At 33.4% G+C, this 26669-nt stretch overlaps 1 protein-coding gene across 1 annotated transcript; it reads left to right on the top strand.

The window, feature by feature from the left end:
• Window positions 1–16491: 16491 nt before the first annotated feature.
• Window positions 16492–25491, top strand: LOC110692270 (plasma membrane ATPase 4). Its single transcript, XM_021869268.1, has 16 exons — window positions 16492–16636; window positions 21132–21251; window positions 21347–21583; window positions 21741–22502; window positions 22623–22745; window positions 22851–22955; window positions 23039–23183; window positions 23290–23454; window positions 23547–23785; window positions 23886–23918; window positions 24013–24094; window positions 24192–24352; window positions 24459–24632; window positions 24739–24921; window positions 25105–25289; window positions 25395–25491. Exons 1-16 carry the CDS (start codon window positions 16586–16588, stop codon window positions 25489–25491), a joined length of 2862 nt encoding a protein of 953 aa, XP_021724960.1. The 5' UTR covers window positions 16492–16585.
• Window positions 25492–26669: the final 1178 nt, after the last annotated feature.

Genomic DNA, 26669 nt, shown 5'->3' with positions numbered 1-26669 from the left:
TCTTTCTTCTCCATGGTTCCGCTTCTTCTGCCGTACCGACTTCTTTTTCGGATCCACGGCCAGTTTATGTACCGCCAGATCAGGACTAATGCCTGGCATTTCATGGACTTCGAATGCAAAGATGTCCTTGTATTCTTTCAATAGTTTGTGAAAGTCGTCACCCAGGTCCCTTAGAGCAGTCGTCCCAACCTTGATTGTTCTGTCAGGACGCGAGTCATCTAACATTAGGTCCGTATGCTCACCAGCTGGCTGAGGGCGGAATTCATCCGACCGCTCCTCTGCCAATGATTGCTATTTTCTGTCTTTTCTGGCGGCCCCTGTCTGGGATGCCTTTCTCTTCCTGCCGCCTGCTTCTTGAACAGGCGCACTTTCCTTGACATTGTCAAGGTCTATTTTTCCACCGCTCGACATAGTGGCCATAACAGTGGGCTTGACATCCGAGAGATAGCACTCTCGGGCCATCCTCTGATCTCCCCTTAGGGACCCGACTGTTCCATTATCCCTCTCAAACTTGAGCAACATAAGAGATGGGATTATAACAGCCTTGGAATTATTCAGGGTTGGTCGTCCCAGAATCATGTTGTAGGCCGAGAGTTCTTCTACTACCAGGAACCGGACTACCATGTGTCGTCCTTCCCCTTTTTCACCCAGGCGGATGGGTAAATCCACTCGTCCCACTAGGTGGACGACTCCTCCTCCAAACCCTACTAAAGGGTGGGATGCCGGATGTATGCAATCAGTTTGATATTTTAGTTTCGACAGACATTTGCTACTGATGAGATCTGAGGAGCTTCCGGTATCTATGAGGATTCGGCCTACTCTCTGGTTGGCCACTTTACATTCAATAACGATAGGGTCGTCATGCGGTGTTCTTACCCCTCCTAGATCTTCTTCAGTGATGACAATCTCAGGAAATGAATATTTGGAGGGCCGTTCTTGGTGAACGGAATTTACATCTAACCGTCTGATATTGTCTTTGTTGCCCCTAATAGTGGGGCCGCCTCCTGAGAAGCCGCCTGCAATGGTGTAGACGACTGCATCATCTGTATCGGAACTGTCGGCCTGTTGATTCTTTTTGGCCGACTGCTTTTTCGAGGAAGTGTTCCCCGTAGATTTCTTGACATAAGTGTCAAGATCACCTTGCTCAGCCAGGCGGTCCAGATACCGCATGAGACTGATGCATTCATTGGTGTGATGACCAACATCTTCATGATAATCACAGAATTTTTCTTGGTTCCGGTTGTTTGCAGAACCCTTCATGGGGACCGGCTTCTCAATTGAGATCCGTCCCTTGATTTCCTTTAGGATAAATTGGCTATCCTTGTTAAACGCATACTTTGGGGAGTATGGTTTGAATTCTTTTTTCTTTTTCTGGGCCGGCTGTTAAGAGGAATCAGCCGCCCAAACCTCTTTTCTCTTCTCGTCTTTGTTTGACGATTGTTTCTGTCGTCCGTCTCTTTTGTCGGACCTTCTCTCGTCTGACTGTTTTACCGTACTACAAAGATCAGTCGCCTGTATATAAGTTTCCGCTTCAATCAAGGCCTCTTGAAGAGTCGCCACCCTCTTTCGGACCAAATCAAATTTGAAGGTCGACCCGTCTTTGAGACCTCTGAAAAAGTCAGTATAGGCTACTTCATCCGGTAACCCTTGAATCTGTATTCTCATCAGGTTAAACCGCCTGATGTAAGAACGAAGCCCCTCCTTCTCGCCCTGCTGAATTGTTCCTAAATCAAGGGTCGTCTTCTTCGCAGGGATGTTCATGGCGAAGTTGGAGGTGAATAAGTAAGCAAGCGTCTTGAAGCTATTTACACAACCAGTCGGCAGGTTGCCAAACCATTGTTGTGCGATTCCTTTGAGAGTCGCTGGGAAACACTTGCACCAAGTGGGATCATCCAACCCTTGAAGGTACATCAGGTTGGTGAATGCCATCAGATGGTCTTCTAGGTTAGTAGTGCCGTCATAGGCGCCTACTAATACATTTTTCACTTTGGCCGGCTGAGCGGCTTCAGTAATTTCTTTGGAGAAGGCCGACGGCTGTTCACCAAGTCTAAGCAACCGTAGCTGCCAGTCCATAGGTTGGACGTTTTTTGCTGCATGTCCACCAAACGGAGGTGGCCGTAAAAAATACTGTTGTTGCGGTACAAACAGTAAGTTTGGTACCGCTTGGTCGCTATGATAGCCGGACTGACGGGAGGTGCCGCCTGACTGACTCTCATGATACGACTGAGTATGCCTCATCGAGGTATTTCGCAGACTGTCTTGGAGGTTTGAAGTAGAGGTCGACTCTGAAAATCGGTCACTCTTCTTCTGCTCTAGCAGTAGCCGAGCGTCTGTGTATGTTTTCCTCGACCCGTCCGCCTGAATATGACGAACATATTTCCTATTTCCTGGAGTAGGAAAACGGTATTTTGTGAAATCAAGGGCAGGTGGCTCCCGCTTCCTAGATTTAGGATGAGGGGTCGCCTCTCGCCCTTGAACTGGCTTCCTCTTCTATGAAGTGAAGGGTTTCTTAGCCGACTGCTCCTTGTCCAGAGCAGGCGGCTTCTTGTTGATCAACTCTTGAATTTCTCCCTTGAAGTCCCTCATGAAGGTCATGAGTTCGTTCCTTGTGATGGGAGCAGACCCATCAGTCGGCTGCTGCCGAACAGGCGGTACGCCTGCTGGCTCGCTTCCTGTATGAAGTTGTTCCCGTTCCCTCCTTTCGGTATGACGGGTACGTCGGGCCCTTAGGGTCCCGTCTGAAGCTGTGTGAGCTTCAACTTCAAATTCATTCTCAGTATCGTGGTCCGACTGAACTAGAGGGTCGTCCAGGGGACGTCTCTCTTCAGGAGTCGATACAAACGTGGATGCCATCTCAGAAGTACTCTCCCCACAGACGGCGCCAAAATGTTTCGGGGTTTTCTGATGTCCTGCGAGAGAGTTACAATTCCGAGACTGGAACCGGACGCCTGTACCTGCAAAACAAACGGATGCTCTGTATGATTGGAGATCCGCCTCCGACGGTCAAGTTAGTACTTGATTAAGGAGTAATTAATACGGAAATTAAAGTGATTGGGTCTCTCTAGGTGAGAGAGTTTAATGTGTGTAATCTCTGTTTTTTTTTCTTAATGAGGATTAAGGGAGGTATTTATAACCTCGGGAAACGTGACAATCTAGGTTTAGGTTAACCTTGGGCTGATTGGGCTTCCCTCGGAAGTTGGGCCTTGGTGACCAGTTATCCCAGGTGTCATGGGAAGGACACGTGTCGTGTCGTAATTGGTCCATAGTGGACGGATCATTGCTTGACACGTGGCAGGCTCATATTGGCCCATGTGACGGACACATGGCGGAACCTGATTGGTCCATTTGTCAGATGGTGATTGGTGGGAAAAATCCCCTAATCAGAACTCAAATTATTTTTCCTAAACTTTTTCATTGAAGTTATTGAGCTTTACTAATTAAAAATGAATTATATTAATACTAGTTTTAAAATCTTTTTGTTAAATTTAACTTCTTATCAAAAAAAAAAAATTATTGAATCGAATTTATTTTTGTTGAAATGAACTTACGGAGTATTCTTATTACTTGTTATTAGAGTATATAAATCGATCCTAGATTTCAACTATCAGATTAAGATTTTGGTTGAATTAGTCATTTAACACTCAAAGGTCTTTAACAAATATTAATCTAATGTGTTGTGAACGAGCAAGAACTCAGTACAGTTAATAACGATTTACAAAATGTTGATTGTGATGCTAAATAAATTGTACTTTAATTTTGAGGTTCCGATGGTGACTCTTGAAGAGATGGCTTTGTTTAGGTTTTACCTCACTTCCACTCTACATCATATTGAATTAATTAACCTTTTTTTTCCACACTAATATACATGTTTATGATCTATATGTCTACTAATCTAAGTGTGTAACTTTAACTAATACATGTGTCTGCACATCTTTAACCATTTTAATTTTACATTAGTGTAAATTATAAAAATATGATATTGTGAATATATACACGGTCACTAACCCAACAAAAGTTTATATAATAAAGTTTGGCTTAATATTTACTCATTTAGGCTTTGTTATCTTTACCTCGTATTTATTGAACTTAAATCATATTTGTTTAACCAATTATTTTTTACTAATTTTGCTATTATATATTTATTTTTGAAGTTCGTGATTATATCTATATCTATAGATATATTAAAAAGCGTTCCTAAAGTTGTCAATGTGCCACGTGTACCCATTCTCGCACTAGAAACATGCCACATCATTCACAATCTTTATTTCACGTCTTAATTAACCAAAAATGCATGCAATGAGGCTTGATCACTTACCTCCTTAAATAAAAAACCACACTCATTATCATCTTAGCTACAAATGAATCATGTTCTATCTATCAAAATAAATATATAATACATTTTAGAATGTATCATAAAAGCGAAAATAATCCAAAATAATATATCTTCTACCAGTTTCCTCAAAAAAAAAAAAAAAAAAAAAATTCAACTACCAACAAGTCTTTCAAGCTCTTTAAGATTAAATTTTTTTTAAAAAATAAATAAATAACACCAAAGTAACACCCGAAGCAATGCTCGGGTCACACACTAGTTATTTTATTAAAAGATTGATTTATAAATAAAAAGTCACATGATATTCATAAAGAGAGTAAGGTCTTATTAATTAGATGTATAATACTTCTATAATGAGTCTTCAACTTTCTCTTTTATTTACTTTATTTACCTCTTAAAAAATTTCTTAGTTTGTAACTTAACAATAAGTGAGTACTTTCTCAAAAAAAAAAAAAAAAAATTAATTAAATAAAATAAAATAAAATAAAAAAAAGTGAGTAAAATATGGAAACGGATGTGTATATGTTTATTATTCCTTAAAAGAATTCCTTTGTATTAAAAATACTTGGTGAGAGTGAGAAATAACTTAAATGGTTAGCGCTCTCCTTTCGATTTCAGGAAATCCTAAGATCGATTATTATCATCCATTCACCCGCCCTTATGACTCTCTATAGTCTAAACGCCAAAAAAAAATACTCCGTACAAATCAATTTTATTTTTCTTACTCCATACAAGTACAATATAAAAATAAACACAAAAGGAAAAGAAAAAAATCTCAATCCTGCTGTGGTGACGACTCAATGTGAATATTATTGGGGGACCCACAAACTCTAGAAAGTCAATGATCCCCTTAAAAAATATCAATAATAGACTTTATAATTAGTAAATTTAATTAAATAATTAATAATTGATGAGTAGATGATTAAGGGGCAGTCCAAATTTTACTAAAACGACCAAAGCAGCCGGCGGTAGGTCCAAATTAAATTAACCATTCCATCAATCCTTAGCCGTCAAATGTGAATTTTTTGACTCTTATTATTTTTATTTATAAGTCAAATTCAACTGCATCATTTGCATTTACATCCACATTTTCATTGTTTTCTAATTCTTTCTTTCTTCTTAGTTCTTGTTACTAAGGTAGCTAGTAACAATTTGATTGTTGTCGTAAAGGGCTTGCTACAAAGTACAATTTGACTAAAAAAAATTCCATCCACAAATTGTTAAGAGGATTATGCTAATAAATATTCATTATTCTAAGAGATAGATTTTGTTTTTTAACTAATTAATCTTGTGTTTTCTTTTTGTGCATATATGGTTTAGGTGTCCCTTCAAACTTGGGTGTTTAGAGTTGACAAAGTGATAAAGTGGGGTAATGGATAAGTTAATGTCACTTCTATGAATCTACTTGTTAAGTTTTCCGTAAAACATACTCCTAGGTATTAAGAAAATAGCAAGATATACTACTATCTAAAAAGAAGGGTTTATTAGGCGATGACTATCTGCATGTGATCTAACGAGGTGATAAATTCCACATCTCTATTAGCTTCTCTATAGATGTGTCTGGATTGGAAGGACACAGTTGAATTTTCCAAGGACGACAGAGCTAAAAGATTTCACGTTAGTATATGGTATGTGAATATATGATCATCGTTAACATATTTTTGGACCATTAGAAGGTGTCATGTATGTCTAGATGTTTTTATAGCACCATTAAATTATCTAATTATGGTACTATCTACTTATTTTTCCTATACATATCTACTATTTACATTGTTTTATTTTTGCTAGCACATAATTTTGACTTTGGACAATATTCATATAAGTTACTGTGATTTTATTTTGTACTTAATAGCTAAGAAGAAAAAAAATATATAATAGTATAACTATATAGGGTTATATTAGATTTGTCTCAATGTAAAATTTTCTTTTATAATTTTTTTATATTATAATAATTGGTGATATTAAAATTTAAAATCATACATTCATAAACATGCTTAAATAATGTATCAATTAAAATAAAATGAAGGAAGTAAGCTTTTGTGGGGGTCCCTTCAAACTTGAGCATTCAAAGTTGTCAAATTCACAAAGTGGGGTAATGATGATAAGATAATGTCAAATACTCAAATCTATGTTTTTACTTGTAACTAGCTTAGTGTTGCAATCAAGTATTAACTTTCATTGAGCATCCAACAACCTTTTACTCCGATATTCAACAAGATAAGTTTACGTACATTGTCGGACTAATGTAGTAATGTATGTTGGTTGTAATAAATTTCTTTGATTTCAAGCTATTTTTCCTTTATGAAGAATGATCCACATTATCCACTAGTGTAGTAGTGTTAGTTGGTTGTGAATTGTGATGACCTTATTAAGTATCACACTATTTTAATATATATATCCTATTTTACAAAGTCAGAGTCTCAAACTTTTTCATATTCAATATAAAACTACTCTACTAGCTTGGTGTTATCTTCTCTCATAATATATGCAGTTTCAATATATAAGAAAATACCACATTACTATCGTTCTTTATTTACTTTAAAACTATATGTATCATTATAAATGTAAAAACTAATATAATGTGAGACGAAAGATGTCGTATATTGTTATATCGGTATACGGTATTCCTCCACTGATCCGGCCGCCAATTTTCGTTTCTTATACATCACGGTTTAACGTTTTAGTTTTTGCCCTATTTCTTAAACAAAGCTTGTCGAGTCCTTGTTGATGGCTACTCAAATTCCACATCTTTGATGGCATGCATGTTTTTTTTTTTTTTTTTTTTTGCACGCCAGTATTAAAGGAGAATTATGGCTCTAATAGAAGAGGCCAATCACGGTGTTGTGTAGTGACACTCTTTTTTTTTTTTTTTTTTTTACACCATGACCATATAATCACTTAGCGTGAAAATCAAAGAATATTATTAACATGATGGAAAAAAGTCTATAAGTCAACCTAGAATCAACAAGACATTTTTTTTTTTTACTTTCCAAGCTTTAGATATACACTTCATTCAGTTTAAAATAGACAGTATGATTAAATTTTTATGTTTACTCGTGCAAAACTTTGATAATAGTGGAATACCAAAGGTACATATGTAACTATGGTGTAATCGTATTATATTTTTATTCTACTGTTCAACTCCGGAGAATCAGAGATCATCTTTTTACAATAGTGAGCTAAAAATTTACATGGTTGTGTAAAAGGCCTAATAGTGTAAAATTGATGACAATATAATCATTGCAATTGTTCGGTTTATTATTGTAGGGTTATTTCTTTCAATTTATGGTAAATCAAAAACTCGAAAAATTTACATCAAATAGATTTCTTGAATAAAGCAATACATACATCTTTTTGTTATCCTAAGTTTGATCAATTGTTGATTGATTTGAAATTGACTTCAAAAGCTAAATCTATCCCATGGAAGATGCAAAGAACATACATCCCCAATAAATAGGAGAACCTAAACTTTAGCATAACACAAAGTTTGTTGAACAGTAAAGTGGAGAAAATAGTACTTACAAGGACGTTACCCATTGCTCATTGCCTCATTGGCTAGTATTATTGTGTTTTCTAAGTCAAAATTCCACGTTACAAAGAGAATCTAAAATTATTGTTATTGTTTTCTAATCTGTCCCTATTGCCCCCATTTTCTTGTCTCTAGATTCTTTTTGATGTAGAATTGTAGAAAATTTTGAAGTAGTGGCAAGAATCATCAAGGTTTCCCAATTTGAGGGACAAAGGCACAAGGCAACTTCCTAAAGTATGCATTTTTAGACTATAGCATATTCACTTACAATAAGTTACAAAGTATTATCCTTATTCTAGATGCTTATATATTATCTCGACATGAATCAAATTTGATCTAAACGACTTATTTATTACTTTTTATCTTTGGAAATAGTCATTAAAGATATAGTTGAATAAACAGTATATATATGATCAAATACTAATCTATTGCATCAACCAGGCTTTTCAAAGTTAAACAAGATTTTTCCGAACTTTAGAATAAAGACGCTCTTTTGGGCTTCCTAAACTCTCATAAGCAAGCTAAGGCAACAACAGAACGGACAACTAATGATCAGTTCTAATCAAAAGTAACAAGTGATCAGCTTATATCTCAAGTCGGGATTATACATAGGGGACAGGCTAAGCAACTCTTACCCATTCCAAAGAATGCCCTTTCAAGCTATAGTTTTATCATTACTCTATAATCAATAATTACCAATATTTTAAGTATATATATGATATAGTAATAAACTAGTGTAATGCGTAATGTTGTGATGTTACTTTCACATTACAATAAGATGAGGGGAGAATTATGTAAGGCAACATAAAGTGAGGTGATGAGCAATTGAAGGAAGAAGGGCTATTATTGGCTCATCGTTGACAAGTGTATAATGATCACTTGCCCCTTAGATGGGTGGGGCCCACAACATTTGAGAATTGAAAAGACAAAAACGGTGTCGATTTTATGACGCATCCTAGTCATTTTCGGTTGTCCTAATCTCTCCGTCTTATAGCTTCAAACAATTGATACTATTCTATTTATAAATCTTTTAATTTCACTTCACTAAAATTTTTCCAATGAATATGATGATATAATACCTTCTTTTTTTTTCTTTTTTTTTTTCCTTCCTTCCGTAGAATAGACTTTTCTTGATAAAAAAAAATTGGAATTATACTTGTCAACTATGCTAGCTAAACTCCTTCAATTCAAACATAACAATTAAAAAAAAAATGTTTGCAAGCTAAACTAATTAAAGCTTACTACTCTTTGTATTTCTTTTTGTTAATGTGTATATTTTTCTTATACTTTCTTCGTTTCTATTTAGTTGATACGTTTAGTTTAGACACGCATATTAAGGTGAGGACAGAGAAGAGAATGAGAGAGAATAATAAAGCAAGTAGGGTAGAGTAGTAAATGCAAAGTATAAAACTTACCCAAAAAGGAAACATGTCAACTAAAAATAAATTTCTAAAAAGAAAAACGTGTCAACTAAAAAAACGGAAGTAATACATTTTATCAAGAACATTGTAGAATCCATTTGCATTGAAATCAATAAAGCTTATCCATAATTTTAACCAAAAAAATGAAGGGACTAGTTTATTAAAATTTGATGATAATATTAATGTGAGCTTAAATATTTATTATTTGAGTTAAACGATATCCGATCCACATGTGAATAAATTTCTCTTACATATTTAAAAGTAGTATTGGAATTCATTTACATTGAAATCTATGAAGATTATAAATAGTTTTAACAAAAAGAAGTAGAGAGAATAATCTATTAAATGTGCATAATTAGACATTTAGACCTATGATTCATTCATCTAGTATATACTTATTTTAAGTTAGAAAATATTTTAAAATTTTTTGTACAAATATGTTTTAAATTCATACAAACCTATTAGTTAAACATTAGAATCAAAATTTTTTAAAATTTCCTCAAAAAAAAAAAAAAAAATAATAATATACATTTTTCTTTGAATAAAGATTGATTCATAGATAAAGTCATATGACATCTACAAAGAAATTTTAATGTAATAAATACATGACAATTGAATCAAATAAAAACATCCTTTCAGCAGAGCTACGATTGTTGTTGCAAATCGTACATTCTTCATACCCTATTTGACAATTGAATCAAATAAAAATAATATACTTAAATTCAATTACTAATTAGAATAAATTCTAATAAGTTTGAATTTCCATTTTAAGAAATTTAGGTCAAGGTAAGGGTTTTTTATTTTTTTTTTCTATCACAAGGTCAACATAAATTAAGACTCTATATTAATAAAACTTTTTGTTTGGGAAAAGATACTATTTTGTACTCCCTAGCTAGTCCCTCCATCCTTAAATTTTTGTCCCAGCCCAGTTTCTATTTTAGTTGGTTTGACCATTTAAGTTTGTCACGTACAATCCATTTGTCACATAATACAGTGTTTATTTATGCTTGAACGATACTCAAGACAACTTTTGATCATCAATATATTTAATTACCTACAAGAAAAAAAATACCTCCTTCCGTCTTTTTAGTTGGTATTACAGAGCATAAACCTACATACTCGCTGCCACGAATATAATGATACTTCACTTGATTATTTTATTGTATATATTAATGAATTTTTTTGAAAAGTTTTAATTTGACCTAAATAATGTAATATTCCGTATTTTTATAATATTTTTTTATATATAAATTATTTATTTTATTTATTTTTATAAATCAAAATGATTCATTTCATTTTAAAAAGAAATTAATTATTTAAATATTATGTAAGTGTGTATAAAATAATATGAGTCATTAATTGAGGCAATAAAAAAGTTTTGAATTGGGTTACTTTATTAAATAGTTGGATCAACTTGGTGGAAAATACTTGGTGGAAAATTAAGGGCACTTAAGAGCCCAACAAGTTGGCCCCAAAGCAAGAAGTTAAGAAGGGGTAGGATATAGTAATGGTTGCTTTGTAATTATGAGTATATGTTTTAAAAGGGGAGTATAAATACTGCAAAACCTCTAGATTTTTCACTCGAAAATCATTATTGTCAGATTTCACAAAAATTCCAAAAGTTTTCTCTTTATTCTCTCTCTTTTTTCTCTTTATTTTTCCTCTCTTTTTCCCATGCCTCTCTCTTCTCCTCCCCTCACGGCCGACAGCCACCAGCGACCACCGGCGACCACCGCCGGCCACCCTCCTCTCTCCTTTTGTTTTTGGTTCAGTATTATTAAAAAAAAAATTCTTTTTCTCTTCCTAATTTAATTCTAGTTGTTTTTATTAATTTAAAACATGATTTTGATTATGTTTTGGTATTGATTTGGATATTTGATGTTATTAAATTATTCATATAATTTACAGATTTTTATTTAATTAAAACCCCAATTTACAAACCCTAGAATTTGGGAATTTATTGTTTATAGTTAGGGTTTGACCCTAGGTTGTTGTTGTTGTTTAATTAATGGTTTAAACATGTTTTTAATGAGTTTAAAGCCCTCAAATTAATGCTGAAATTTATTTATGCACACTACTTTTTAATTATTGAGTTAGGGTTTGATTACCCATAAAAGGAAAAATGGTTTTAATGATTTAAATATGATCTCCTAGCTTATTAGTGATGTTTTATATTAAATAAGTATGCTGGAATTTTATTTAAGTCATAAAAATTAAGTCTTTTTGAAAGGATTTGAAGTGCCCACTTAACGAAAAAGTTTTATGGTTTTTATGTCATTAAATTGGGTTGATTAGTAAGGTTTAAAGTGTATTATAGTTGCTGAAAATTTGTGAGAATAGTAGATTAATTATAGTTATGTATTCTTATTTGTAGGAAGCTTCGAGCTAGATGATTTATAGCAAGTGTGGCTGAGTTTAGGCATTTTTCAAGGTACGTATTTGCACAAGAATATTTGTGTGTGCGTAGTATCATGCTAGGATTGTAAAGTATGATTTAAGTGATGAATTAGTAGCATGTTTGGTTGATTATATGCTTGGAATTGATGTTGGTTGAGCATGAATTGTTATGTAAGCATGTGAATATGTTATTTGAGGCATGATACAAGTTGAACATGTATGAATCATGGAAGTATGTTTTATTTTCAAGTATTAAGAAGCCATGTATTTAATAAGCAAGGCTTATATATGAATTAAAGAGCTAAAGTTAGAATTATTGATCATGATTCATGAATTTATTTCTCACCCATTTATTATTGGTTTTGAGTCAAGAAGTTAATTTATTTATTTACTCGCTCATGTAAGTTGAGTTTGAGTTAAGGAAGTTTAGTAGTGCATTTTATGCACCAAGATAGTAATCGTGCAATTTTGTGCACAAAACTAGGCAAGGAAACCTAATTAAAATAAATAGTATGTGCTCACTAATTATTTCAAGAATGAATTGAAAGTATGTGTTGTTGTCATGTTTATTCTTGACTGATTGGTTGGAGTCATCACATGTTAAATTGGTAAATCACGTAAAGTGTAAGAGCATACGCACCAAAACTCTTGGAACATATATACCTTGAGTATGAACATATGGGGGGAGTTATGGGGTTTTATATTTAACCATAGCTTCTACAGGGGTACATGATGCTATTCTTTCTTTTATTGTTTATGCGTTGGAATTCCGTCACAAGTGTGACATAGTAGGTGCCAATTGGAGTAGCTCCCTGGTTGGAAGCTCACTATTTAAATGGGCTATTTTCAAGGAAGGAAACCCATTCGATACGTAATCCAAAATTATTATCAATAATTAATATTTCTAGTTATGAGTCAAAGGTAAGTTGACTTGTGATTGTATGGCGAGCATGTTTTAATTATTTTATTTTGATGCTAGGATATTCATGTTAGCGTGGTGCATATGTACTCAGCTTTGCTGATTCGTACTTTTGTGTTTGTGTTTGGCTTTCCTTTAGATTAGCCCTTCTATGACCCATTTATATGGTGAGTAGAGGATTGAATAAAGAGGAAGTAACAGCATGTAGAGCATGTTGGGATAGAGTGCAGAGAGTTACTTGTTATGTTTCTTAGTTTGATATTTTTGAATCATTGGTTATTGTTTACGGACTAACGATATTATGTTTATTTTTAATTGGTTTTTAAGAAGGGCCATGTTTGAATTGGTTCCAACTTGTGAATGTTTTATTTTACTTTTGTTTTGAGGTTGTGAACTCAAGTTTTATTTTAAAAAGTTGGTTTTTGTTTTTAGGCTTCCGCTGTGTCACTTTAAAAATTAGCATTAGCCGTTATCACGGTGGCAGTAATACAATAAACATACATTGTTACAGTCTATTATGAGATGGAAAGAGCAACATTTTTTGTTGTAGGGCTCAAAACTTTACGTTCAGTCTCACCACTTTTGTCTCTCATCAACTCCTTCCAAACAAGATTAAAATGATGACTTCGATCACCACAATAACACAAACTAAAAGGAACGGAGAGAGTGTTTAAAAAGTATTCATATGTTGACACAAATTGTCTTATGTCATGTACTCATGTATGAAATTGTCTGATAGCTTACTTGTTATAGGTTGTCAAAAAAAATTTATTATATTATAAGTTATCAAAACTTATTTGGTCTAAACTTATACGAAGTATTACTTTATTTGAAATTATTGCAATTTATCTTGAACTAGTTTGTTGAACATGTTTAAACTTACTTTAATAGCTTCAATGTAGCTCAATAACCTGATTGTGAATGACTAAGTAATAACAAAAAAAATCTAATAAGTACAAAGTTAAATTGGCATATATAAGCTGAGACTAACAAAGTTGGGGTGAACAGGATGGACTAGGTACCCGGTCATATTTCTCGAAACTAGAACCAAAAGTCAATTGTAACAGAATTTGATATATTGGAACCAAAACTGGTGAAACTTTCGATTCTAAAAGTACAGAATTCAAGTAATTGAGGTATGAAATATGGGTTTAGAATGGGTAAAACCCATACCTTGAACAATAATTAAATTTCAACCCCATAAAACCTTGGTTTCATTTGTTTCCTATTCCTAACCCATAATAATATGTGAACCAAACACCCCCTTAAGAGTATAAAATGGAGTAGTATTTTATTATATCAACTTTATGTTTACTAGAATAAGACAAATTATCTTCAACGGCCAACGGGTACCAAGTTTGTTTTAGAATTAATTCAGCCCTTTGGGTGCTCGTTTTTTTAAACCAACTCTAACGGATATCCAATTTCAGAATTAGTTCTAATAGTACCCAATTGATATCAAGTTAAAAGAAAAGGTGGAATCTAAAGGCGACATCGATTATTAGTTCCAATAGTACCAGGTTGGTATGAAGTTTTTTAAAAAAACCAAAAAAAGTGGAATTTAAAGGCGACATCGATTATAACCTAGTCTAAATTTTGGATATGAAATCGATTGTAGAGGTACCAATTTTTCTTACAATTTACAACTAACTGTTCTTTATTGATTTAGGTACAAGAATTTTTTTTTTTTTTTTTTTTAAACAAGGTAACTAGTATTTTTGCACATATTTATTTGATTTATAACAATGATATGTATTAAAAGGCATTGCTACCTTCATGGAATGGAGGGAACAAAGGAGCATTACTATAGTAACTTAGTGGGCTTGTTAATTCCAATTTCTATTCCATCGCCGTCCAAAAGAAAACTAATTTATTTTTATATTAATGCATGATTTTCGAATCTCATGCTGCTTTTTTTTTTGTTCTAAAAAAAAAATAACTACAAAAAAGTCTAGTCACATTTACCAATATACCAAAGATCCAATGAAAAAAATCTTATCGCTGAAATGTCAGACATTTGATTTACTAATTGAATTTTATTGTGATAATTTTGTTAAATGACAAAAATCTAGAACTAAAAAATGTAACAATTTGGAAACAACGATAATAATCCCTCTAAAATAAAAACAAAATGTATATCATTAGAATATTTTTTACTTCCTAATAAAGTTTACCAATCAAAGACGGCGTGGGGATGGAAGATGACAACTCCAAGAGAAGTTCATTTCATGCATCCTCAAACCAACCGACATGTCACCGGTAGCATGAGAGAGATACGATACTCATTTCCTTAATTTACTACTCGTAACGATTATGATTATGACATACCAAGTATTTTATCTTAGTATATACAGTTATACTTACGCTCTGTTTTTTTTTTTTAACTTCTAAGTAGAGTAGGTGTTAGCAGAGTAGATTTCAGCAAATCAGCTTAAAAGAACAGGTCTTATACCGTTATATGTAGTTATAATGATTACATTTATCATTTATAAATAGCAAAATAATTATACTTATACCTTTAAAACAAAAAAAAATGAATAAAGTGATGACATATCATAGGAGATGAAAAGGAAATGTTAATAATTGTTTTTATTAAAGAATATTAATAATTACTTCATATTTAATGTTAATAATTATACTGTTATTGAGCTATTAATAAAAGAAAAATGATAAATATAGCCCTTAATAAAATGCCTGCATGTTTTGTAAAAAAAAAAGAAAATAATAATAATTCTGTTTAATGTGTGATTTTATCTTTATCTCACAAACGTATATCTAATTCAAAAAATTCACAAATGTATATCATTTTCTGAAAGATATACGATTATAATCTTTTTATAAAACCCTAATAACTGAATATATCATAAGTAGTTAATTAAAAACATTGACTCGATCTCAAAACTCTCAATTCAATTGGCTAAACTAATGAACTACAAAGTAATTACTTACTTTTTTTTTAATTATTTTTTAGTATAGCTTTTAGTGTTGTTTGATTAACTAGTTGTTGACCCGTCAGATTGAATTTCTTAATTAAAGGTACATATTTGGTTAAAGTATCCACACTGATGCTCAGAATCAAATGACTAAAATTTCTTCTACGTTACTATTTCTACGACACCTTTACCTAATTCGAGGTAAATAAAATAAACAATACTTGTATAAATAATATACGCCGTATTATATTTGGTCCCATCAATTTCCTCCACGCCGATTAGTGCGCGCACATACAAGGGGGGCGCGAGCGGAGGCGAAGGAAGTAGTACCTTAGAAACGACCATTCATAAGAATGTGATTGATTAAAATCAACATTAAATTTTTTTTTAAAAAAAAAGCAATTAATCCTCCAAATTAAACAGAAAAGCCAGTGGCAGTTTATTTACGGTATAAAAAGGATACCAACATACACACAAAAAAGTCTTCACCTCACTCGGGCCTTGAATTGTTTGGTTGACAACATAAAATAGGGAAAGTGAAAATTCATGAGATTTGATAAATTGAAAAGTTGTTTGGTTGAGACAAAAAAGCAAAAATGAGGGAGGTGGGAATTCGTGGGAATTTCAACTTCCCACAAAACAAGGAAACTAAATTACCTAGTCCCCTCTGGATCAATCAAAATTCATGGGATTTCTGAATTCCCATATTGCCAACCAAATAAATTTCAAAAATTCCTAAAACTTTCATTAGGAAAATAACTTCCTATAAAATACAATTTTCTATGAGAATTTAATTCCCATATCAACAAAACGAGGCCTCACTCTCTCCCTCTTCAATCACATTTCACAACTTAACAAAATTTATTTTTCACCCAAACAAATAAAAAAAAAATAAAAAAATAAAAGGGCCAACTTCATTGAACGGCTAACCCACTTTAATTTTTTTCCTCTATATAATCACTCTTTTCCCCTCTTTTTTCTCAGAGTTTCTCTCTCTTTTTTTTCTCTCTCCTCTTTCTCTCTCTACTTTCTCTCTCCTCAGTAGCAGCAGCAGCCATGGCGAAGGCCTTTAATCTCGAAGACATTAAAAATGAGGCTGTTGATCTGGTAATTCTTCACTCATTCCAATTCAATTCTATTTAATTCAACTCTTTTTTTTCATTTATTCTTGGTTAATTGATTTGATGATATTCATGATTTTTTTTTTTTTAATTAGATTAGTTGTTTCCGGGATACTACATCATCCCACCCCGTCCCGATGAATTACAATACATCGCGACGGGATTAATAATAAGACAAAAAGCACAATGAAATTGTTCGAACCCATTTCGAAATCCTCGGAACAGGATTTCGAACTGGGTTTGATTTATATGTTCACTTTAGAGATCTAATTTTTTACTTTACGGGGTTTGATTATCCGCTATTGGGTATTGAAAATTTTATTCGAATCAATTCAATTGTACTAAATTCCAATTGGTCACTATCAAAGTATCAAGTTATTGTAGAATAAAAAAAAAAAAATGAAACGCAAAAAAAAAAAATGTATTTTTGGAAAAATAAAGTCAAATTAGGGGAAGCATTTTTCGCAGAAATAAGTCAAAAATCAACTGATTGACGGTATTTTTTGAGGAATTTGTTTGAAAAGATAATTATATTAATTAATTGTTTTTTTTTTAATTTTCTGACCTATTTTTCTGCAAAAAGATGTACTCAGTCCATCAAAAGATTCTTCCTATTTTACCTGCTGCCGTTGGTCCCATATCTTTTTCTTAATTTTTTTCTATTTAATTATCATTTTTGTTAATTAATTTTTAATTGTCATTTGTATTTTTTTTATTAAGTAGGCAAAAAATGACCGTTGATATTATGGTTTTTTTCACCTCCGTCAGATCTCTACTTCCACTAGTTGTGATAAAAATTGAGTCCACACAAATAATTTCATGAATTTTTTATTTTTTTATTTTTTAAGGCCAAGATCTTGACTTTATAATATCAATATAAGTTAGAAATTATATTGATTGATTTGGATTTGAGATCTTGTTTATATAGGTAGATTTGATTTTCCCATTAATTTGCCTTAATATTTTGACGGTCTACTTAAGATTTGTTACCTTTTGACCATTTATGCATGTATGAGAAGTTAAAGTGTGGAAAATTGAAATTCTAGCCTTACTTTTAGCATTTCTGTTACTAATGTCACACATACTATATCGGTCCTGTTTCTGTAATAGTTGTCTTAGGTAACTCACTCGTAAATAATTAAGACTATGACATGATTTTACGAAGATATGAATCATCGATTGACTATTAACGGAGTATAGCATGATTCTATAAAAACACATTTTCCAAACATTGAAAATATGGGTGGGTATGTATATTTGACTATTAATATAAGTTGGGAAATAGTAGTAAAGTTATATTCTTATTCTCATGTATTATTGGGTTTTGATGAGTCATAAAAAACAATAATTTTTTGTTTCTATGGAGTATTTAATATAATTTGATAATTGGTAAAATAAAGTTTATGTGATGGAAATAAACATGGGAAAAAAGTGTCATGCCACTCAATTTGATGATACCTTTTGGCAATTTGTGTGTGAACTTTTCCATGTAACCAACGGGGGCAAAAAAAAGTATTTCTCTCTTCATTATCTCTAAGATCTACTCCACTAAGGCATTAACCTCTTAAACATATTTCACGTGAATAGCTTTTTAATTTTTTAATTTTTACCCATATCTTACGAGGTTTAAAAATATCATTCACAATAAGTTATACGACACTTACAATAATCAATCAACAATGTGAAACACAATAAGATAAATCAATTCACACTTAATAAGTCATACGATGGCTACAACAATCAATTAGTCATGTTGAAACGACGATAAATCATCCATGGTTACAATTGTGCCGTGACTCGGGTTTGTTAAAAAATGAATTAATTTCACCCTTGAGTATAAAGTCCTTGTTTGTTTGGTTGAAATGGAAGTTTTAATTAATTGATCCACTTTAATAGGGGAAAGCACGGAGATCAAACGGGCATATATTGGGGGAGTAAAAAAAAGGGTGTTATTCTTTAATTACTGACATTTTGTTAAAGTTTCCTTTGTCACGGGGTTACCAAACAACTAGTTATAGTTTAGGTTTACTTTTTAATCAAACTTATCTAAAATTAATGTCTTGGATTTAGCAACTTCATCCTCCGTATTAATTACCGTACATAGATTCTTGCAATTTGACCAATGGATGTTTAGTTATATTATAATTGTATTTTCTCTGTTTTTATTTAGTTATATCACATTTGAAGTGTTAATATATTTCATGGTTAAGATTTTATTATACGTATTTCGTATTGCTATTAAAATAATTGGATACCCACAAGCTAAGAACTACTTTTACAAAGCAAATCGAATATTTTTTATAAATCATTAATTTGGCTCAAAATTTAATTCAATTCCTATTACTGTAATATAATAGGCACTACTTATTAGACCCCCAACAATTATTTATTTAGAATTAACTAAATTAAATGCCTAGTTGGGTATCAAATAATTCAATAACAACTCATATTCCTAACAAGTTTGGGTGTAACGTTTAATTTAAGTACTCATATCCCTTATAACTACGTATGTTAATTTATTGCTTTTTTACTTTTTCAAACAAATTGGTATTTTAATTATAATATCTATTAGCAAAAATAGGCTTATGAAAGAAAACAATTTTGGTGATGTTAGGTCCATTTATTATTATATTTTTAAAAGAATGTCATATTTTTAGTGGAAAAATCTTGGTGAATAAATAAATATCTTGGTCTATTGGAGAGGTAGAGAGCCAATTTCGGTAAAATTTGGCTCTTTCCAAGCTTTTGATCATGTTCTCTCGTTTGGTAGATCAGATTGAAAGGTGTATTGGTTGAGGTGACATCCTTTTATTGTCACCATAAATTGTTAGTCTTAATTTTGTCCCGGTCATTCTAACATATTACTGTAGTTTGTAGTATACGTGACTATTAATTTTTAATGTAATAAATACTCTCGACGGGTCACGACACTTTATGACATGTTTGGATTTGTGTGCTCTATATGAATCTATAGATTAATCAAGTTTCACTGTTTCAGTTTTCTCGAAACGGATTTCGACTAAATTAGAGCTTGTTTGGCATCGTTTTTTGTTTTCAGTTTTCTGTTTTTCTCAAAACAAAAAATCATAAATAGGAAACAAGTTTGTTGTCAGTTTTCAAAATTATCGTGATTTTACTAACTTTGATTATTTTTGATTCATTATATGGCATGTATCATATGATTATGAAAAACAAAAACCGAAAAAAGAAAACCACAATGATACCAAACGAATCCTTAATTCAAATGAATGTATACTTAAATAAATGGAAGCTTCTTTGTTGTAGTTATTGATTGATTTATTTTTTGCAACTAACAAAGTAAAGTACAAAGACTAAAAATAGTTTGCCTGAAATAGATGCAAAGTACCTTCCGTAGTACTCCAAAAAAACCTTAATTAAAAAGGAGAAAGAGTAAAAAGAATTTACTCGTTTTACGCCACTGATTCAGCTGTACTGACAAAACTCTAACTGAATAACTGTGGTTAATTTTGGGGTCCACTTTACTTAATTTCTACCTTGGGAATATGAATTATTGGTCAAATTTTTTGTTTATTTTATTAATATTATTATTATTATTGATGATTACTGGGAAAATAAATGTAAAATTTAAGGAGCGTGTGAAGCACGCGTTTGTAAAGCGCGTGAAATAGCCAGCCTAAAATTTCTCTCTAAAAAAAAAACTCAACTTTTTGTCTGTCATTCACGTTACTCCAGACTGTTTTGTTGGTTCTCCGTACCAACGGCTTTTTTAGGTCTTCGTTTCCTAACCGAGTTGACTCAGTTTATATTTTTATTTTTTTTAACAAAAATAAACAATTAATTTAAATGGAGTAATGTATACGGTATACAGGTATTTTCTGATTCTATTTCCTATTATCTTGATTCTATTTTCTCTTTTTAAAACATTTTATTCCCCTTAAAAAAAATTAACCATATTGGAAATGTAAATATAAATATTTTTATTACTATTTTAAGATGAACAACTTAATTAAAAGTGGATTTTTTTTTAAAAAATAAAAAATAAATTGATTGAAATTAGAAATCAATTATTTTGATTAGTCTATTTTTTATTATTTTGGTCAAATTTGGAAGTCTTTATTTCCCTCCAAAAAACATTATGCCTTGGTTTTTTTTTTTTTTTTTTTTTTTTTTTTTTGAGGGAGTGCCTTGTACATTGATCATGAAAGGATAAGTGTTTTCTTGTACAAAGACCAGATAAAGTAATAGATTTGCAGTTTAACTTGTGGCTTGAGCTGTATTGATAAATTGGGGTATGTTATTTTCAATTATTAGAATTGATTAAACCTTATCAGAACTTATAAATTGAAATAATTTATGTTGTAGTGTTTGTTCATACTCTTGTCACTTACTAATGGGAGCATGAACTTTTGTGGCAAACATACATATACTTAACTAAAGCCGCCTTTTTTGGGCATCTTATCAACAATACTTGAAGCTTAATTTTTACATTTTTGCTACAGGAAAACATTCCTATTGAGGAAGTGTTTGAACAGCTGAAATGTTCAAGGGAAGGTTTGACCACCCAAGAAGGAGCCGACAGGATCGAAATTTTTGGACCCAACAAATTGGAAGAAAAGAAGGTTATATTCTGTGGCTTTAGCTGCTAAAGATTACTCAAAAAACTTGCTTCTGAACATGAATTTTTAACATTGTTCTTTTGTCATGCATTTAACAGGAAAGCAAATTCCTCAAGTTTCTTGGGTTTATGTGGAACCCCTTGTCTTGGGTTATGGAAGCTGCTGCTATCATGGCCATAGCACTTGCAAACGGAGATGGGAAGCCACCAGATTGGCAAGATTTCGTTGGTATTATTTGTTTGTTGGTCATTAACTCTACTATCTCTTTCATTGAAGAGAACAATGCCGGAAATGCTGCTGCTGCCCTCATGGCTAATCTCGCTCCAAAGTGTAAGGTAGGAATTTGTGAGGATACGTTCAATTCAGTTTTTGTCTAATTGAAAAGTCAAAGACATGGACCTTTCTGGTTTAGTAGGAAAGGCCATGTACTTTTTCCATACCCTTAATGATGCACCATATCTAAACTTTTATATTTCTCTTTGGTGTGTTTAGCTTCTTAGAGATGGTCGATGGTCTGAGTCAGACGCTGCATTGTTGGTACCAGGAGACATCATCAGCATTAAATTGGGTGACATTGTCCCTGCTGATGCACGTCTTCTTGAAGGTGATCCTTTAAAGATTGATCAGTCTGCCCTAACAGGAGAATCACTCCCTGTGACCAAGAATCCCGGAGATGAAGTTTTCTCTGGTTCAACATGTAAACAAGGAGAGATTGAGGCTGTTGTGATTGCCACTGGTGTCCACACTTTCTTTGGAAAGGCAGCCCATCTTGTCGACAGCACCAACCAAGTTGGTCATTTCCAGAAGGTTCTTACCTCCATTGGTAACTTCTGTATTATCTCCATTGCTGTCGGTATGGCAATTGAGATCATTGTGATGTACCCTATTCAACACCGTAGATACAGGAGTGGAATCAACAATCTTTTGGTTCTCTTGATCGGAGGTATCCCAATTGCCATGCCTACAGTGTTGTCTGTGACCATGGCTATTGGGTCCCACAGGTTGTCTCAACAAGGAGCTATTACAAAGAGAATGACTGCCATTGAGGAAATGGCTGGTATGGATGTGCTCTGCAGTGACAAGACTGGTACCTTGACTCTAAACAAGTTGAGTGTTGACAAGAACTTGATTGAGGTATTTTGCAAGGGTGTTGACAAGGAGCATGTTCTCCTTCTTGCCGCAAGGGCTTCACGTGTTGAGAACCAAGATGCTATTGATACCTGTATGGTTGGAATGCTTGCTGACCCCAAAGAGGTATTGTTATTACTGTCTTGGTGATTTGCATATTTAGGAAAGCAGGTCCAAATTGTGTGAATACCCACGATTTAATGTTTCAGTTGGCTAATATCTTGAATATTGTATGATGATATATAGGCTAGAGCCGGAATTAGGGAGGTTCACTTTCTTCCATTCAACCCTGTGGACAAAAGGACTGCTTTGACTTACATAGATGGCAACGGAAACTGGCATAGAGTTAGTAAAGGTGCACCTGAGCAGGTAATTTTATTTTTACTTTCTTTGAAATTTGAAAGTGTGCCATTTGGAATCTCATTTTGGGTTACAAAACTGACATTTGTTTTTCTTCTTTTTTTCATCACACAGATTATTGACTTGTGCAATTGCAAGGAGGATGTCAGAAAGAAAGTCCATGCTGTTATTGAAAAGTTTGCTGAACGTGGTCTTCGTTCATTGGGTGTCGCAAGACAGGTTTGAATATGAATGATATGCATGTATATGGATTCTGGTTATTTAACATTAGGCAGGCTTATAACATTGATCTAAATTTATAGGAAGTGCCCGAAAAGAACAAGGATGCTCCAGGAGCACCATGGCAATTTGTTGGTTTGTTGCCACTTTTTGATCCTCCAAGGCACGACAGTGCTGAAACTATCCGCAAGGCCCTCAACCTTGGTGTGAATGTTAAGATGATCACTGGTAAGGAAATCATCTCTTAACGATTCTTGAATTGTGTCATCTCTTTTAGCACACTTTATGTAATTATTAGGAGGTTGCTGATCTTTCTTTTGGTCCAACATTGCAGGTGACCAACTTGCCATTGGTAAGGAAACTGGTAGAAGACTTGGTATGGGAACAAACATGTACCCATCTTCAGCTTTGCTTGGCAACGACAAAGATTCATCCATTGCCAGCCTTCCTATTGATGAGTTGATTGAGAAAGCTGATGGATTTGCCGGAGTTTTCCCAGGTGAGATATATCTTCAACTAAAATGTTGTTAAAGGGGATTGCAGTAACCTCATCTTCTAAAACTTAGCATTGTTACTTTATCTGTTGTGCAGAGCATAAATATGAAATTGTTAAGAAGTTACAAGAGAAGAAGCACATTGTTGGTATGACCGGAGATGGAGTCAATGATGCCCCTGCTTTGAAGAAGGCAGATATCGGTATTGCTGTTGATGATGCTACTGATGCCGCAAGAAGTGCTTCAGACATTGTTCTCACTGAGCCTGGTCTCAGTGTTATCATCAGTGCTGTGCTAACCAGTAGGGCTATCTTCCAGAGGATGAAGAACTACACTGTGGGTTTTGTTTACTTATTTCTTTTTATTCTCCCTTCTCATCATTTTACCGAATTTTTTTTCTTACCTTCCCTTTCTATTATTTTTCTCATTGATGCAGATCTATGCGGTCTCCATCACCATCCGTATTGTGGTATGTAAAAGTCTTACAATTTTTCCGAATTTTGTGATTCATCATTTATCCATTTTCTGATTAACCATCTAATTAATTCTTTTTAATTCTGTAGCTTGGCTTTATGCTTATTGCTTTGATCTGGAAATTCGACTTCTCACCCTTCATGGTTCTGATTATTGCCATCTTGAATGATGGTAAGAATTGCTTAAGTTGATCTTTTATATTTAAACTTCTCTATCTAAGTTATACAAAAGAACACTTAAGCTAAAAATCATCTTTTTCTTCTTTAAGGAACAATCATGACTATTTCAAAGGATCGAGTCAAGCCATCTCCAGTTCCTGACAGCTGGAAGCTCAAGGAAATCTTCGCCACTGGAATTGTTCTCGGAGGTTACCTAGCTTTGATGACTGTCATTTTCTTCTGGTTGATGTCAGACACAGACTTCTTTTCTGTACGTAACCATATAATTTTCATCCTTGGAATAAGTTCATCTTTTTATCAAATTAAAACTACTTGTATTACTCATAATATCCACTGACTGTTTCTTCGTCATGTAGGAAAAATTCGGAGTAAGATCCATTAGAGGTAACCGCGAGGAAATGATGGCTGCTCTATATCTCCAAGTGAGTATAGTAAGTCAGGCCCTCATTTTCGTGACCAGGTCTCGCAGCTGGTCCTTTGTTGAGCGTCCTGGTATGCTGTTGATGGTAGCTTTCGCGATTGCTCAGCTGGTAAGAATGGTGTTGTGAATCATCCTCTTCCTCTGTAAAACAAAGAACATTGTAAAGAAAAGTTGTCTAAATGTTATGATTTATGATTTGTTTTTTCCTCGGTCAGGTGGCAACTCTTATTGCTGTATATCCTACCTGGAACTTTGCCGAGATCAAGGGGTGTGGATGGGGATGGGCTGGTGTAGTCTGGCTATACAACATAGTTTTCTACTTCCCACTCGATGTACTCAAGTTTGCCATCCGTTACATCTTGAGTGGAAAGGCATGGCTCAACTTATTCGAGAGCAAGGTGTGTGATCTCTCATTAACTCCCGTCTATTCTGAGTTAACAATACTTTCCCATAATTACTTTTTGTTAATACCTAAAAACTATGAAACATAATTATAAAAAGGAGTAACAATATTTTGATAATGCTAATGTAGTCGAATTGAATTATTAGTAACTAAATTGGGATGATTTTGTTGGACGCAGACTGCATTCACCAGCAAGAAGGATTATGGAAAAGAAGAGAGAGAAGCTCAATGGGCCCTTGCTCAGAGAACTTTACACGGGCTTCAAGCTCCCGAATCTTCTGCTCCTCTCTTCCAAGACAAGAACAGCTACAGGGAACTCTCTGAGATCGCTGAGCAAGCCAAAAGACGCGCTGAAGTTGCTAGGTATGTTGTCAACGAACACTAGTACACTACTTGCTTTTCCCTGTTGCCTTATATTCTTCGTACTTTGGAATTTGTATAAATGACCTTTTTCTTCTATGAATGTAGGCTTCGTGAGTTGCACACACTCAAAGGACACGTTGAGTCCGTGGTGAAGCTAAAGGGTCTTGACATTGACACTATCCAACAGAATTACACCGTTTGATGAACCCGAGCAAGCGGGAGTACAAGAGTTGAAGACCCCCTCCATAAGGAGGTGTGTAGTTAAAGACGAAGATGTTTGCTAATTCAGTGATGATGAAGGGCAGGAAGTAGAGCGAAAAGGCCCGAAGTAGTGCAGAAAAAATTAAGGAGAACATATAATTTTTATGACATAAAAGTGTCTCCTAAAACCAGCCGAAAATTTTCCCATGCACTTTGCATTAAGGTGCTGAGAGAAAGCTCTTCCCATTTGTTAACAAGAGTGTTGTGGATAGGATTGTGTTTGTGTTTTTCTTTTTACTCCTTTTGTGGCAGGAAGCTACCGTTGTTGTTACATAAAATTTCAAACCACCTTCCTTATTTTGACCGCCCTTTTGTTGTGTTTTTTATACTTATCTCCTTGTAATAATGCATTAGATTCAACCATATTTTGGTGGCTTGAATTCTCTTACTTTGAGTATAAATTATACAACATTTTTGTTTCTCCTATTGTTATATGAAAACTGATTGTGATGCTACTTTGGAGGTTTCAAGTAATTGAACAAATTTCATTTACATTTACAGAGGGTAACACGGTTAATAAGCACACGACTAATGACAGATCGAACTTGTTGCTGATTTTGCAGCTGATCGTTCCATCATCGCCTTAAAAATTATGTGAGCTTTTGAGTTAGATTTGAGCATTACCATTAACCATAAATTCATAATCGTCTTGTATGTTCTAAGGAGAAATTATAAGTCTAGCTGAGCATATATACAATTGAAATGAAAAGTACATGAAGACTAAAAATGGCACCAACATGAAAACAACGAAAAGCCCATTCTTATGTTGCCATGACACAAACCAATGAGCAATAGCCCTCATAGCATAGGGAACAATTTGTCATTGTACTTCTACATTTGATACGTGTATATTTGGTATCGTTCAAGCCAAAATCTAATTCAATATATCTAATTGCGTGCTTAAAGTCTAATTTTGGATGATGTGATATAATCTCACTACAGAAATAGCTAAATTTGAACAAAGTCCGAGATAATAAGTAATACCTATGGAAAAAACATCTAATAAACGTAATTGTACCCTCTTATCCTGTACATCAACACACTGAACCTTCAAGCTAAGGGATATGTAGACGTTAGAATTTCAAGCAATTAATAGGCAAAAGTAGCTTCCATCACAAC

The sequence above is a fragment of the Chenopodium quinoa genome, unplaced genomic scaffold (genome assembly GCF_001683475.1).
Source record: "Chenopodium quinoa cultivar QQ74 unplaced genomic scaffold, ASM168347v1, whole genome shotgun sequence".
NCBI classification, from domain to species: Eukaryota; Viridiplantae; Streptophyta; class Magnoliopsida; order Caryophyllales; family Amaranthaceae; genus Chenopodium; species Chenopodium quinoa.
This window is presented reverse-complemented; position numbering and strand designations above follow the sequence as displayed.